Below are 13,448 nucleotides of genomic sequence, written 5' to 3' on the forward strand. Positions count from 1 at the left end.
AAGTACTTTCTTCTCACCAGCTTGTCCCTTTGTCCAGTTCCTTTTGTATTTAGTATCCAGACCATGCCCATTAGTAGTTGACTATGCATTATACTGTTGTGTGTCTTACGTGGATGGATGTAGATTGTTTTCCAACTAAATTATAACTTTGAAAGGATCAAAAAAGGCCATCATTTTTTTATCTGTCACAGTTCCTTGCATAGTACTGGTTCAGACTGGATGCTCAATAAATGTGTTAGGTGATTATAAATCTGAAAGCATTATACAAAAGCTTGCTAACCAGAAATCCTGCACGGGGGCTCATTTTCACTGTGAGACTGCTTATTGTACATTTTCCTCATTAGATTTTCTGAACAGTATGCTTGGAGCAGTTTCTGGCTTCATTAGAAGTTGGGCATGATCATTATGGTTGGTATTGTCATTGTTCTTGCTTTTTTCTTTGTTGATTGCATGAGCATACTCCTCATTTTCATAACCTCAGCCCATATTTGTGAGAACTCAATGCTTTGTTGTAACATGTCAGTCTTTGAAGAACAGACAGAGATATGTAAAATCATACTTGTTTGGGGAAAAAAATTGGCAGTGATTTTTCTGGTTGTAATTTAGAACATACCAAACACTCATAATAGCAAATAAACCGATTTGACACTCACAAGACAAACTCCCAAATTCAGTCTATAATATCCTCACGTGGGTCTACATTTTAATTTAACAGCTCTGTAGCTGCTTAGCCGCTGCTAGAGAATCTGTAACAGAGAAGACTTCCTTAGTTCCCTATGGTAGAGAGAAGATCAAACAACCAGAGGGCATGTCTTCTCAGAACGTTTTCCCCAAACCTACATCATTTCCATTCATAGTGAATTTGTTCTCTACATGAAGTTTTAGTAACCCTCTCTGTATACACAAACCAGGGTCTCCAAGCTGGCACAGCATTCAGAATGTTTTTATAATGAGAGATTAGTATAGAGAAGAAGGGTTGAATTATAAAACTAAGGTTACAAAAATATGTTACCTATGCCAAAGAAACACTTTTAAGCCAAGGCGTCGATTTATGGCACTGTTTTAAAATTTGGGCCTCCGCTACCCCCTAGTCTGTTTAAAATTGCTTTGAAAATTCAGGTTTTAGGCCAACTGTTCTTTTGGCTCCTTTGGCCGCATTAGAGCCTCTGGCAGATTGAGAAGAACTAGTGTGACACCCGGGCTGTGTCTGTTCCCAGCCAGCTCACCTACTGATGGATGATGCTTGGCAGCATGCCTCCTTGTTGTTTGTTGTATTATTACGACAGAAAGCATTTTCAAAAGCTACATTTATCAAGTTGTCATAATAGTTTGGCTTGTATATCTATCTACTCAGAAAAAAAAATAAATCTCTCTCTTAGCACTAATCTGTTGGAGCCACATGATGCATCACGTGCAGAAGAGGCAGTGCAAAATGAAAAGGCCATTCTGCATGAGATTCAGGGACCTTTCAACTAAATGATTAAAGGAAGAGGTATTTTTTTATGTATGCATTTGAAAGTCCCAGAGCACCAAAGACCTGTCCCCGCCTTGTTTCAAGGGTACTTTTCCATGGGTGGTTGTGTTTGTTGCAGATGCCTTATTCCTAGAATTTTGGAGGGAAAACACTGAAATTTGCCACAAAGAAGGTCAAAGACACTCTTAATGTTTAAGATGGATTTTTCATTGGCAGGTATCACCAGATTAAACATCACTTGTTGTGGAGAACCTTATAAGCAAGATAGGTGGTTGTCTGGGAGCTCAAGACTGTTTGAAGCTGGGATTCAGAATCTTTATCCAGAGAAAATATATACTCAGAAAATGTTTGTTTAAAATACTTCAAACCTATTAATGTTAATAAAGCATTTACTAGGTATGCATACTAGAACATCTTCAATTATTCCAAAATATAGTATATAATGAATATACAATATAAACATGGTTATCTGTAGATATGTTTTTATTGAGATATATCGACATAGAACATCATACAAATTAAAGGTATACAATATATTGATTTGTTGTTTTTTCCTCATTTTTCCCACCCCTTCCCTTTGTTAATCATCAGCTCATTCTCTATATTTATAGGTCTGATTCTACTTTTTGTTTGTTCATTCCATTGTTTAGCTTTTTCGATTCCACATATAAGTGAAATCCTATGGTATTTGCCCTTCTCAGTCTGACTTATTTTTCATAACATAATACCTTCTAGGTCCATCCACGTTCCAGATGGCAAGATCTCATCCTTTGTTATGACTGTGTAATATTCTATCGTGTGTGTGTGTGTGTGTGTGTGTGTGTGTGTGTGCATCACATCTTCTTTATCCATTCACCTATCATTGGACACTTAGGCTGCTTCTGTATCTTGGTTATTATCAATAATGCTGCAATAAACATAGGGAGACATGTCTTTTTGATATAGTGTTTTCATTTTCTTTGAGTAAATACCTAGTAGTGGAATTACTGGATCATTTAGTAGTTCTATTTTTTAGTATTTTGAGGAAACTTCCTACTGTTTTTTACAGTGGCTGTACCAATTTACATTTCCCACTAACAGTGTACAAGCGTCCTTTTTTCTCCACATTCTCACCAATGCTTGTTATTTTTTGTCTTTTTTATTTTAGTTATTATGATGGTTGTGAGGTGATATCTCACCGTGGTTTTGATTTGCATTTCCCTGAAAATCTTTTCATGTATCTCTTCTGTTGGCCATTTATATGTCTTCTTTGGAAAATGTCTATTCAGGTCCTCTGCCCATGTTTTACTCAGATTTGGGGGGGAGGGGTTTCTTTCTTTCTTTCTTTCTTTCTTTCTTTCTTTCTTTCTTTCTTTGTTTTTTTTTGTTTTTTTTTTTGTTTTTTTTTTGTTTTTTGTTTTTTTGCTTTCTTGCTTTCTTGCTTTTGGTGTTTGGTTGTATAAATTCATCATATATTTTTGATATTAACTCTTTATCAGATATATCATAAAAAGTTTAAGGAATAAAACAAATTGATTGATTTGATGCATCTATACATTGCAATATGATACCACTTTCTGTTAGCTTACACCTCTAACATGTGCCCTAGTTATCATTTCTTTTCTGTGGTGGGAACAATTAAGATCTCTCTTAGAAACTTTGAAGTTTATGATACAGTGTTTTTGTCTATAATTGCTATACTGTGTATTAGATTTCCAGGACTTATTTATCGACTAATTACAAGTTTGTGCACTTAAATAACATCTCCCCAATTCCTCCACCCCCAAGTCTCTGATAACTACCATTCTACTTTGTTTTTATGTAGATATTTTTTAAAGTTTATTTATTTATTTTGAGAGAGAGAGAGAGAGAGAGAGAGAGAGAGAGAGAGAGAGATGGGAGAGGGGGCAGAGAGAGAGGGAAAGAGAGAATCCCAAACAAGCTCCATGCTGTCAATGCAAAGCCCAATGAGGGGTCTCAAACTCACAAACCGTGAGATCATGACCTGAGCTGAAATCAAGAGTCCGACACTTAACCGACTGAGCCACCAGGCACCCCTGTAGATATTTTTTGAAGAAGGTGCTGAACTGACTCCTCTTGCTGGGACCAAGCACCTACAAATAAAGTTTCCACATCAACAAGGCTCATTTTTATTGTCATGAATAAAATAATAATTAAATAATAATTATATAAACATGGAATAAAATGCATAGAATTATAGAATTGCTTTTTTTTAATGTTTATTTTTGAGACAGAGAGAGAGAGCATGAACAGGGGAGGGTCAGAGAAAGAGGGAGACACAGAATCTGAAACAGGCTCCAGGCTCTGAGCTGTCAGCACAGAACCCGACGCGAGGCTCGAACCCACGGACCGTGAGATCATGACCTGAGCCAAAGTCAGACGCTTAACCGACTGAGCCACCCAGGCGCCCCTAGAATTGCTTTTTTAAGCAAAAGAGTGTAACAGAGCTAAAGGAAAGACAACGTGGAACTTAGGAAGCCCACTATGGTGGCCAGTCCTCTAATTTTCTCCCCCATGCCAGGCAAGATCCCCACCAACCACCGATGATGCACAGACCCCAGTTCTAGATCATAGGTTTTTAGCATCCATTTTGACCCATGGATGAGGACAGTGAGCATCTGAGGACAGCAGGGTCCAGAGGTTCACGTAACTTCCTTTTTAATGGCAAGTTGATTGGTATCAAGTGTTGTTTCCTGAAAGAACCTCTTACACTAATGTGTCTGTGGAAAATGAAAAGCAGCCCAACAGTGCATTTATACTTGGTCCTCTTAAGTGTTCTCAGAATTTGTTATTCCTCTTGAGGTCTTTGTAAAAAGTCCCTGAAATGTAGAAGTGCTTTCACTGGCTTCTTGGGGACACCCTTCCGCAAGATAGCTCCAGTGAATACTGAAATGCTCAAATTGAAGCAAGAGAGGAAAACCGTGCACCAATAGTACATGATGTCGTGTTTTCAGCTGTAAATCTGCTTGTCTTGTCTAATCTATACTCACTTTAGGATCCAAAATCTAAAGGACCCAGAGTCTTTCTGTCAGCTTGAATTGTTGATATGGTTTATACCTGTTGTCTTGTGAAGAACTCATGGTTTCCTTTTGAATAATTAAAAAAAAAGAGAGACATAAGGAGATGAATGCTCATATTTTAAAATTCTTTGCCCATGAGTCCGTATTTGAAAGACAAGAGGTATTCCAAGAAATACAGTAACCTGTTTTTACTGAACAGCCCTCTGCTTTTCCAAAATCAAAGGCAAAGCTTCCTGAGTGGTTGTCCTTAAGAACTATGGAGTCTTAAATACACAGTTACCACATTTTCCCAAAACTTGTTCACTGACACCAAGAATGAGTCTCGTTATGTCTCCAGAAGAATCTGTTTGCCTAGGGAGGAAAATGAGGAGAACCTTGAGGTAAAAATTGATGTTTTGCCCAATTTTTTAATTCTTAATGAGAGATAAGTTGAATATGCCTCCCTCTTTTAAGGACTTAAATTATATAAATGGGAGGGTGGGGAAGTGGGGAACCAACAAATTGCTAACGCCTGGAAAGAGAACTTTTAATTTTCCATGGTAATTCATTTCTTCTATGGTTGTTAAATTATGGCAATTGAAACTAAGATATTATCAGGGTTTTAAGAACTGGAAGAGTTTGGATGGCTTGTTATGTGTTAATGAGAAACCAAAAAAGTGTGCCTTAAGCTTACACTAATCTCATTATAAGTGAGTTAAAATATGAATAATTCACAAATACTAGCTTGTGATTGAGGTGATTACCATTTTTTACAGAAGGAATTAAGTCAAAATTAATAAATGACTAGCTAGGAGTGAAGTGCTTAAATGAATAAATAAGGAATTGTGTGCACAAATTCAGTTCGGAATATATTTGAATATTTATATTTTGTTCCTTCATATTTGAACCAGTTCTGAGTCCTTAATTGGTACCGTCCTTAGCTCACTAAACACAGTCCTGAAAACATTCTATTGTTTGCAATGAGAAAATGCATTTACTTAAAAATCTCTGTTATCAGTGGCCTATAACTTGCTTTGGAACCCATTTTGGATTGAAATTTCTGTTTGTTTTCATTCCCAGGGGTGAATTTTATTTTGTTTAAATGTGAAAGAAACCATTTGGCTGTTTTATACCAATGAACTGTTAAGAAAGGAAGAAAATATTCTTTACTGCATGATGCTCAAATGAGGCTTTTGTGCCCAGATAAATGCTTCGGATGAAGAAATTCATACTTGGCACAAATTAAATCCGTATGGTGGAATAGTCACTTCATTAACTTAAATAAAATTTATATGCAGGTATAATAAATTTGAACTTTTAAAAAGTGTAAGCTTCTCTGCATTGAAGTTCTTTCATGTTACATTTTATAGAGGAGTGTGGTTTTCTTGGAGATGTTCCCGATATACGATGTGAGTCTAGGTATCCTTTACTTACTAGAAGTGAATTTACCAGAACTGAAGAGTAGCTCATAAATTGATATGGTAACAATAAGGTGCATTTAACCCCCAGACCAACACTATGCTTGGTTTCTCACATTTAATCTAGTATTAATATTTTACACATCTTAAGCATATCTTGTTCCTTTTTTTTTTTTAATTGTCTTAAACAAATCTGAGTTCCAATCCCTGGCTCTTTCTTTCCTGTGGATATTTCATTAAGCCTCCTAATCTCTATTAGCCTCAATCTTCTCATCTATTAAATGGGAGTAATAAAACCTTTCAGAGTTGTTGGAAGCTTATTGATAATGTACACAGAATATGTAACCCTGGACCAAATACCTATAGAAGGCACTCAGTATATCATGGAGGCTAGAATTACATTTGTTACCCACAATCTGATAATGACTTTCAATAAGGAGGACATTTCCAAAATCCAGCATTACCACTTTAATGTCATATTTCAGTTGATTAAATGAAATAAGCTTTCAGTAAATAAGTAATACTATTTAGTAGAGGGAAGGCTTAATCCAGGGAAACAAATTATGTGTAAATCAAGACAAGGTGTTTGACAATTATAGGATATTCTTTGGAAATTGCAGCAAATGTTTCTGTGTTGTTTTATTTTTGCCAGATAAGAAGGATTTAAATCAATGTTTGATATTATGTGCTCACATCTATCTTTCAAGGATGCTTTTAAAATGTGTGTTCGTAATTGAAAATATATGGGGAAAGGCTCATTTAAGTTATTGAATCAGGTATTTTTCTGCCTTTGTTTTGTTTGGTTTGGTTTGGTTTTTAGCAAATGATATCCCTATAATAATCCTTTGGCATTTGAACAGAGCTTTTGTAAATTATCTCAGTTAGTGATCACAACTTTGTGCCCAACCATTCCAATATACATTTGACAGATGAGAAGGGTAAGACCCTGAGAGGGCAACAGGCTTATGCAAGGAGAAAAACAAGTTTACGACCTACATCCTCAAACTCCTAATTTAGTATTGTTTTCATTATTCCTTCAGGGAGATAAGGTTGGGAAAAGAAAATAAAAAGAGGTGAAAAACATAGAACTTTAAGGTCTTAATGATTAACACCAGAGTTCACTTTTTTAAAGTGAGAAGTCATCATTGTATCTTCTTGTTTTTACAACATTCAGTGGTTCCTCTTTGTCTATTGCCAAGTTCAAAATTAGAAGCTATTTCTCTCATCTGTGATTCCCGACATAAATCCCAAACTCCAGCAAAACAAAACCATATCTTTTTATACCTCTGTGCCTTTCCTGTGGTTTCCTTTATATACATATACATATATATATATATATATGTATATATATATATATATATATATATCTCCTTAACCCTCTTTCAATATCTATTATGTTTTTATTTCTGTTACACAGTTAATTTACCAAATGTTTATATAATGTGCCAGGCACTGTTAGAAGTGCTCCACAAATATTAAGTCAGTTAATCCCCATGATAATTCCAGGAAATAAGTAATATTATCCCATTTTACAGATGATAAAACTGAGATATTTAAACCGCAGAAGAGAATCAAGATTCCAGAATGAAGATTCTGGTTTCAAAGTGGGTACTCTGAACCATTACACCATGTCACATATGTACTTAGAATTTCACAACTGAAAAACTTACCACATTCAACCGAGACCAAGGTCTAAATGGCATGCCACCAAAGGCCTCTGGGTTGTAGAATTCATTACGTTGTAAATGTACCATCAACTGGAACCTACTTATTATCTTTTTAGACTCAGAAATATGGTATTTTTCAGTAATCATAGCAAGAACAGATCCTTCTCTTGGAGGTGGACAATGACTTGGCCCATGAGATTAATGTTTCAAACTAGAATGCTAGTTTATTTATTAACTTACAATGAAAACTAGAACTATCACATGGACCAAAACACCCACGTCAGCATGACAAGCACACTCTGCCTCTCAGCAGTCCTAAGAAACCAGATCACTCTTGGCAAGTTGCTTGGTCAACATGGCATCCTAAGGAGGGGTGTCCGTGGGATAAACAGAACATTCATTGGCATCAGCTAAGTTATCATGATGCATCAGTATTGTGATTGCAACAGCCTTGCCAATGGGACCTGGAGGACATGAAACTCATAGGTCTTTTGCCTGGGACACTGCTTGGCTGGGCACCGACAACCATATATCTCCGTGATTCTCTTCTTTTCTAGGATTATAATGCCTGGCCAACCCTTCCTTTCCTTTCCCATGTTCTACTGTTAATGTGTGTTAATATTCTCAATCTGGTCACAGTCAAGTCTTCAGGCCTGGGACCTTTCTATCTCTTTAAGACAGGCTTAGTGCAATTGTATTTTCAGATGCTATTTTCTTTTTGATGACATCTTCAAGACCTAACACAAATACTATCTAGCTTTTCCTACACTGAATTGTAACTACATGAGTGGTTTTATTAATACCGAAGACAAAGTTATAGCCATTCTTTTTTGTATTCCCAGAAGTAAACACATTGTGCAGCACATAACAGGAGCTCAGTGGTTGTTTCCTGAATAAACAAGTAAATGAGGAGGTAGAAAATCATCATGGTTAGGAGTGTAAGCTCTGAGACTGCATGGTCTGGTTTCAAATCTCAGCTCTACGACTTAACACTTGTGTGGTTTTGGCAAGTTACTCAAAGTCCCTGAGCTTCCGTTTTTCATCTTTAAAAAGAGTATAATTGTACCCTGCGTCCCACGGTTCCTGAAAAGATTAAATTAATACATATACCAAACTTAGAAATGTACCTGGAATTTCAAACTGTTTGTTATTAGTATAATAATTCTCATAGCATTTTGTATTGTATTTTTACTCGTTTTGTAAAAAGTATGACTTATGTTGCAAAGGGCAGAGTACCACTTGTCCCTGTTTTAAGTGTCACCATTGAATATTTAATTAAAAATTGTTTTGTCACAGAAATTCAGTAAAATGGAAACTCCCATGTATTGCTGATGGGAGTAAGGAATGGTACAACTTTTATGGAATGCAATTTAGCAATATTTATCAAAAGTCTTATAAAAGTTCATTCCCTTTACTCCAGTAATTCCCCTTCTAGAAATTTATCTGTCCTACAGCCACGGTCAGAAACTTGGATAAAACTTTTATATAGACATAGTTTATCACACCATCATTTATCAACCCCCTCATTGGAAATTACTTAAATGGAAAGTCATGAAAGAATGGTTATACAAATTACTTTATCTCACTTAACGGAATATTATGTAGCTCTCAAAACTGTATCTTTAAATTATTTCATAGTGTGGGAAAATGCTTCCCAAAAAGCTGAAGTGGGAAAAGAAAACCCAAACCACAAAATGATATAGGTGACGTAATTTCTTCCACACTGAGAAGAAATCAGTAAGTCAAAATAACAGTGATTATCTTTAGATAAGGCAACTATGGGGGATTTCGTTTTTGTAATCTTTCTTTTCCAAAACCTTCCAATGAGTGTGTATTTTAGAAGTAAAAATAATTCTTTAAGAACTGTAAGTTTTAATGTCCTTAGATGTGTAATTTTAAGACATGTTGAATATTGTCTCATTTTTACCATGCTCCAGATCTAAGTTTTTTCAGTCTAATACCAGAAATAATTGAGAAGACAGGATTCATTTTTCAGAAAATCTTGTATTAATATTTATTTGGTTAATAAGCACAAAGTATAAGTACTTATCTTGAAAAATTTTGAAGGAAAATGAATGCTTAGTTTCAGCTCTCATGGAGAAATCAGTTTATATATACAACTTCTTGAGAACTGCTTTGTTTAGTATTGATAGTAATTTCTATAAGAACATTGTCATTCGGAAGAAAAGAAAGAGACTCGTACATTAGTATTAAGAGAAAATTGTTCTCGTGACAAAATAGTTTCAATTTTGAGCCTGTCACAGGTAGTAATGAGTTTTTTTTTCTTTTTTCTTTTTTTTCCTCTTTTTTCTTCTTTTTTTTTCTTTTTTTTTTTTTTTTCTGTGTGTGTGTGTGACCTAGGAGCTGTGAGGGAAGAAATATCCGATATAGAACATGCAGTAATGTGGTAAGTACTGAGGTTCTGCTTCTGCGGTTATGATCATGTATCATTTTAAGAACTGAATAATGCCAAGCAGTTTTATGTATTCTGAACAAGCAATCAACTAGTATTTCAAAGAGTTATTTTTCTCACACTATACTGATGATGCAGCCTTTTAAAATACATACTTTTAATTCTCCTCAATATAAACTTTGAATCGCCTGGCCAGATTATAACTAACTAGGCTGTTTCAAAACAGGGACTCTGTATTTCTTTTCTGCTTTCTGACGTTTCACATCTAAGTGTCTCGAGAACCAATAAGAGGAATGATAAAAGGGAAACCACTGGGGTCCTCATGAAATAAGTATTAGTTAAACGCAGATTTGACAGAGTCATCCATTCATTCATTCATTCATACAACAAAAACTGCTCAGTGCCATCCTTGTATGAAGTACTACACTAGTACAAGGAAAAATAACATGTGGTCACTGTCTTAAAACATCTGTGATAAGGACAAGATGCAGAGAGAGAAGATAGTTGTGCACATAACCACACTCTAGCACAAAGCATGACAAATGCTGCAAGAAAGAGATAAAGTTCTTTGTGGGTTAAAAATGGAGAGACATTTGAAGGGTCTTCAAGGAAAAAGTGATTTGAGATAGGGCTTAGAGAACTAGGAGGGCTGTGACTGGTCCACATGAGTGTGAGGAGGTGATAGTCCAAGCAGAGGGGACACGATGGGCAACTTTGGATGCAGAAATGTTTACGGTATGTTCCACATACAAATTTGGATAGGATTGTGGCTAGCATTATTGAAGAAAAGAATTGAAAGATATTTTGAGGGACGCCTGGGTGGCTCAGTCGGTTGAGCGTCCACCTTCAGCTCAGGTCATGATCTCGTGGTCTGTGAGTTCGAATCCTGCATCAGGCTCTGTGCTGACAGCTCAGAGCCCAGAGCCTGCTTCGGATTCTGTGTCTCCCTCTCTCTCTCTTCCCCTCCCTCACTCATTCTCTGTCTCTCTCTATCAAAAATAAATAAACATTAAAAAAAATTTTAAAAAGATATTTTGAGGTTACACCTTGAACAAATTTAAATGTTAGGGTTCCAAGCTTATATTAGTTCAGTGAATAACAGGGGATCACTAGAGGCTTTGGAGCAAGAGTATGATATTGTAGTTTCTTTCACTTCAGAAAGATTAATTCTGTAGTGATATGAGAGATGCTCTGGAACAGGAAATGGATGGGGAACAAGAAGCAATCAGAGCTTAAACCAAAAGTAAATAGATGCAAGAGAGATCAAAATTAAGGTCACTTTGTAAGACCTAACAAGCAATTTAAATTAGAATGATAAGTTGGAGTGAGAATAAAGGAAACACAGAGGTGTGTGTATATTTAGAGTTCTTAAACTGGCCTATCCTCTGTTAGAGTAGCTCTTTCCTTACTAGCTACATGACTGGCTTTCCTTATTCTAATCTCAGCTCAAATGCCACCTCCTCAGAGTATTTTCCTTGACCAACTTATCTGATATGCTTGTCCCACTGCCCAATCCCATCTCTCACAACAGTCAATCTTGCTTCCTTTATAGCACTTTGACTTTCTTTGTAGCACTAATCTCTACCAAAATTTATCTTCTCTGATTACTTGTTTTTTTTTCTGTTTTCCCACTCTAGAATGTGGACTCCATGAGGATAGGAGCCTCATTCATCTTGTTCCCTCCTTTGTCCCTAGTGCCTGGAACTATCGACTCACACATATGAAGCACATGATGGAAATTTGCTTAATATGTAATGGATACCCAGGCTTCTGAAAAAATGGTGGATACCATTATCAAAATTAGGAATGTTGGGAGAAGGCTTGGGAGAGGGAAATGACAAATTTGGTTTAGGGACACTATTGAGTTTGACATGCAGGCTGAACTTGTAGGTGGTATATTCAACTGTGCAATGAGGATTTGATCTCAGGAAAGAGATCAAAGCACAAGCCATAGAAACAGAAATAAGATGCATAAAAGTTGAAGATTTGGAAGCAGTTCCTTAGGTAGAATCATAAGAGGAGAGAAGCCTGAACTTTGGCGAATGTCTATATTCAGATAGAAAGAGAACTAGAGTGCCAGGTAAACCACAACAGGCACAGTGAGAGAAGTAGCAGAAGAAATAAAAATTCCTAAAGGTGTTCAGTAGGATAAATGTTGCCAACAGGCTGAAGACTGAGAAAACCCTGCTGAGGAACAGTTTCTACAGTGTACTAGGAACAAACAAAATCAAAATCACAGGGGGTAAAAAAAAAAGAGTATCAATGAGAAAATGGAGTTGATGGGTATAAGCTATTCTTATTAAGTGTTCACAGAGATATCTCATCATTTATGGATCCACATAAAGGTAGGTGGGTAGTTGGTTTGTTTTCAGTGAGTAAACCTTGAGAGATAAGTTGATCTAAAAGGAGAGATTGAGGGGTGCCTGGGTGGCTCAGTGGTTAAGCGTCTGACTTCAGCTCAGGTCATGATCTCACGGTTTGTGGGTTCAAGCCCTGCGTTGGGCTCTGTGCTTACAGCTCAGAGCCTGGAGCCTGCTTCAGGTTCTGTGTCTCCTTCCCACTCATGCTCTGTCTCTCTCTCTCTCAAAAACAAATAGTCATTAAAAAAATAAGTAAATAATAAAAAGAGAGATTGATTATATGAGAAGGTAAGGGGATACTTGATGCCCCAGGTCCCAAAGGAGATAGTGGGTGACAAGAAGAGGAATCTTGGTGAAGGCAAAGGACATATGCTTCACTCTGAGAATATAGAAGCAAATTGAGAGAGGAAATTTGAGGGTATGGAAAGATTTTGAAGAAGAGAAAAGGTGAGACTGCTCCAGATGCACAGGCTCAAACTTCCCTTAGAGTTTTCTCCGTCACCTGCTGAAAGTGAAGAAGGTGAGTTGAACTTGAAGAAGTGAGCATGAAGGCCTACAACAGCCCCTAGGTAAATCAAGTGGAAGCCAGCAAAGCAAAATAAGGAATTGTTCGGGGGCAAGGAAGGGGCTCAGCTGAGGCCAAAAAGCTTGGTGTGACAGAGAACAAGGTCAGAAGGATTTAGGACTTAGTCCAGTGGTATGGCGATGCATTGGGGCAGGAACAGAGAAAACTCACATTGGAGGTGACTCATGGCCAGAGTACTGATGAGATGGGTTGCAAGAAACCAAGATGAATGAAAAGTATATGTATTTTTAACACCCAACCAGGGAGAGTGCAGGGAACTAGAAGGCGTGATAATTGGGAGTAAGAGTAATTGTTAAGGGGAAAATTTTGCCTACTTCATTTCTCTTTCCACTGAGGACACTAGGTGCCACATAGTTCAACTGCTAATTGGTTAAAAGAATCAAAGAGCTACAGTTGTTCAATTTTTAAAAATGGTATTGACAGAGTTTGTTTTATAAATGGTATAAAAAATGTTTAATGGAAATATACTTTAGCTCATTGATTTTCTTTATCCCTTTTATTATCGTGATATCTTATACATCAGGGCTGTTT

The 13,448-nt window shown here is 36.6% G+C and overlaps 1 protein-coding gene across 8 annotated transcripts in view; it reads left to right on the plus strand.

Moving 5' to 3' along the window:
* The window catches only part of ADAMTSL1 (ADAMTS like 1), an 883,534-nt gene that overhangs the window by 549,446 nt on the left and 320,640 nt on the right, over window positions 1–13,448 (plus strand). For all 8 annotated transcript variants that reach the window (XM_045043887.1, XM_045043888.1, XM_045043889.1 and 5 more), the window contains one exon: window positions 9,920–9,965. In XM_045043887.1, the coding sequence (XP_044899822.1) occupies window positions 9,920–9,965 (46 nt within the window). The remainder of the gene's footprint in view (window positions 1–9,919; window positions 9,966–13,448) is intronic.

Source organism: Felis catus, chromosome D4 (assembly GCF_018350175.1).
Source record: "Felis catus isolate Fca126 chromosome D4, F.catus_Fca126_mat1.0, whole genome shotgun sequence".
Taxonomy (NCBI): domain Eukaryota; kingdom Metazoa; phylum Chordata; class Mammalia; order Carnivora; family Felidae; genus Felis; species Felis catus.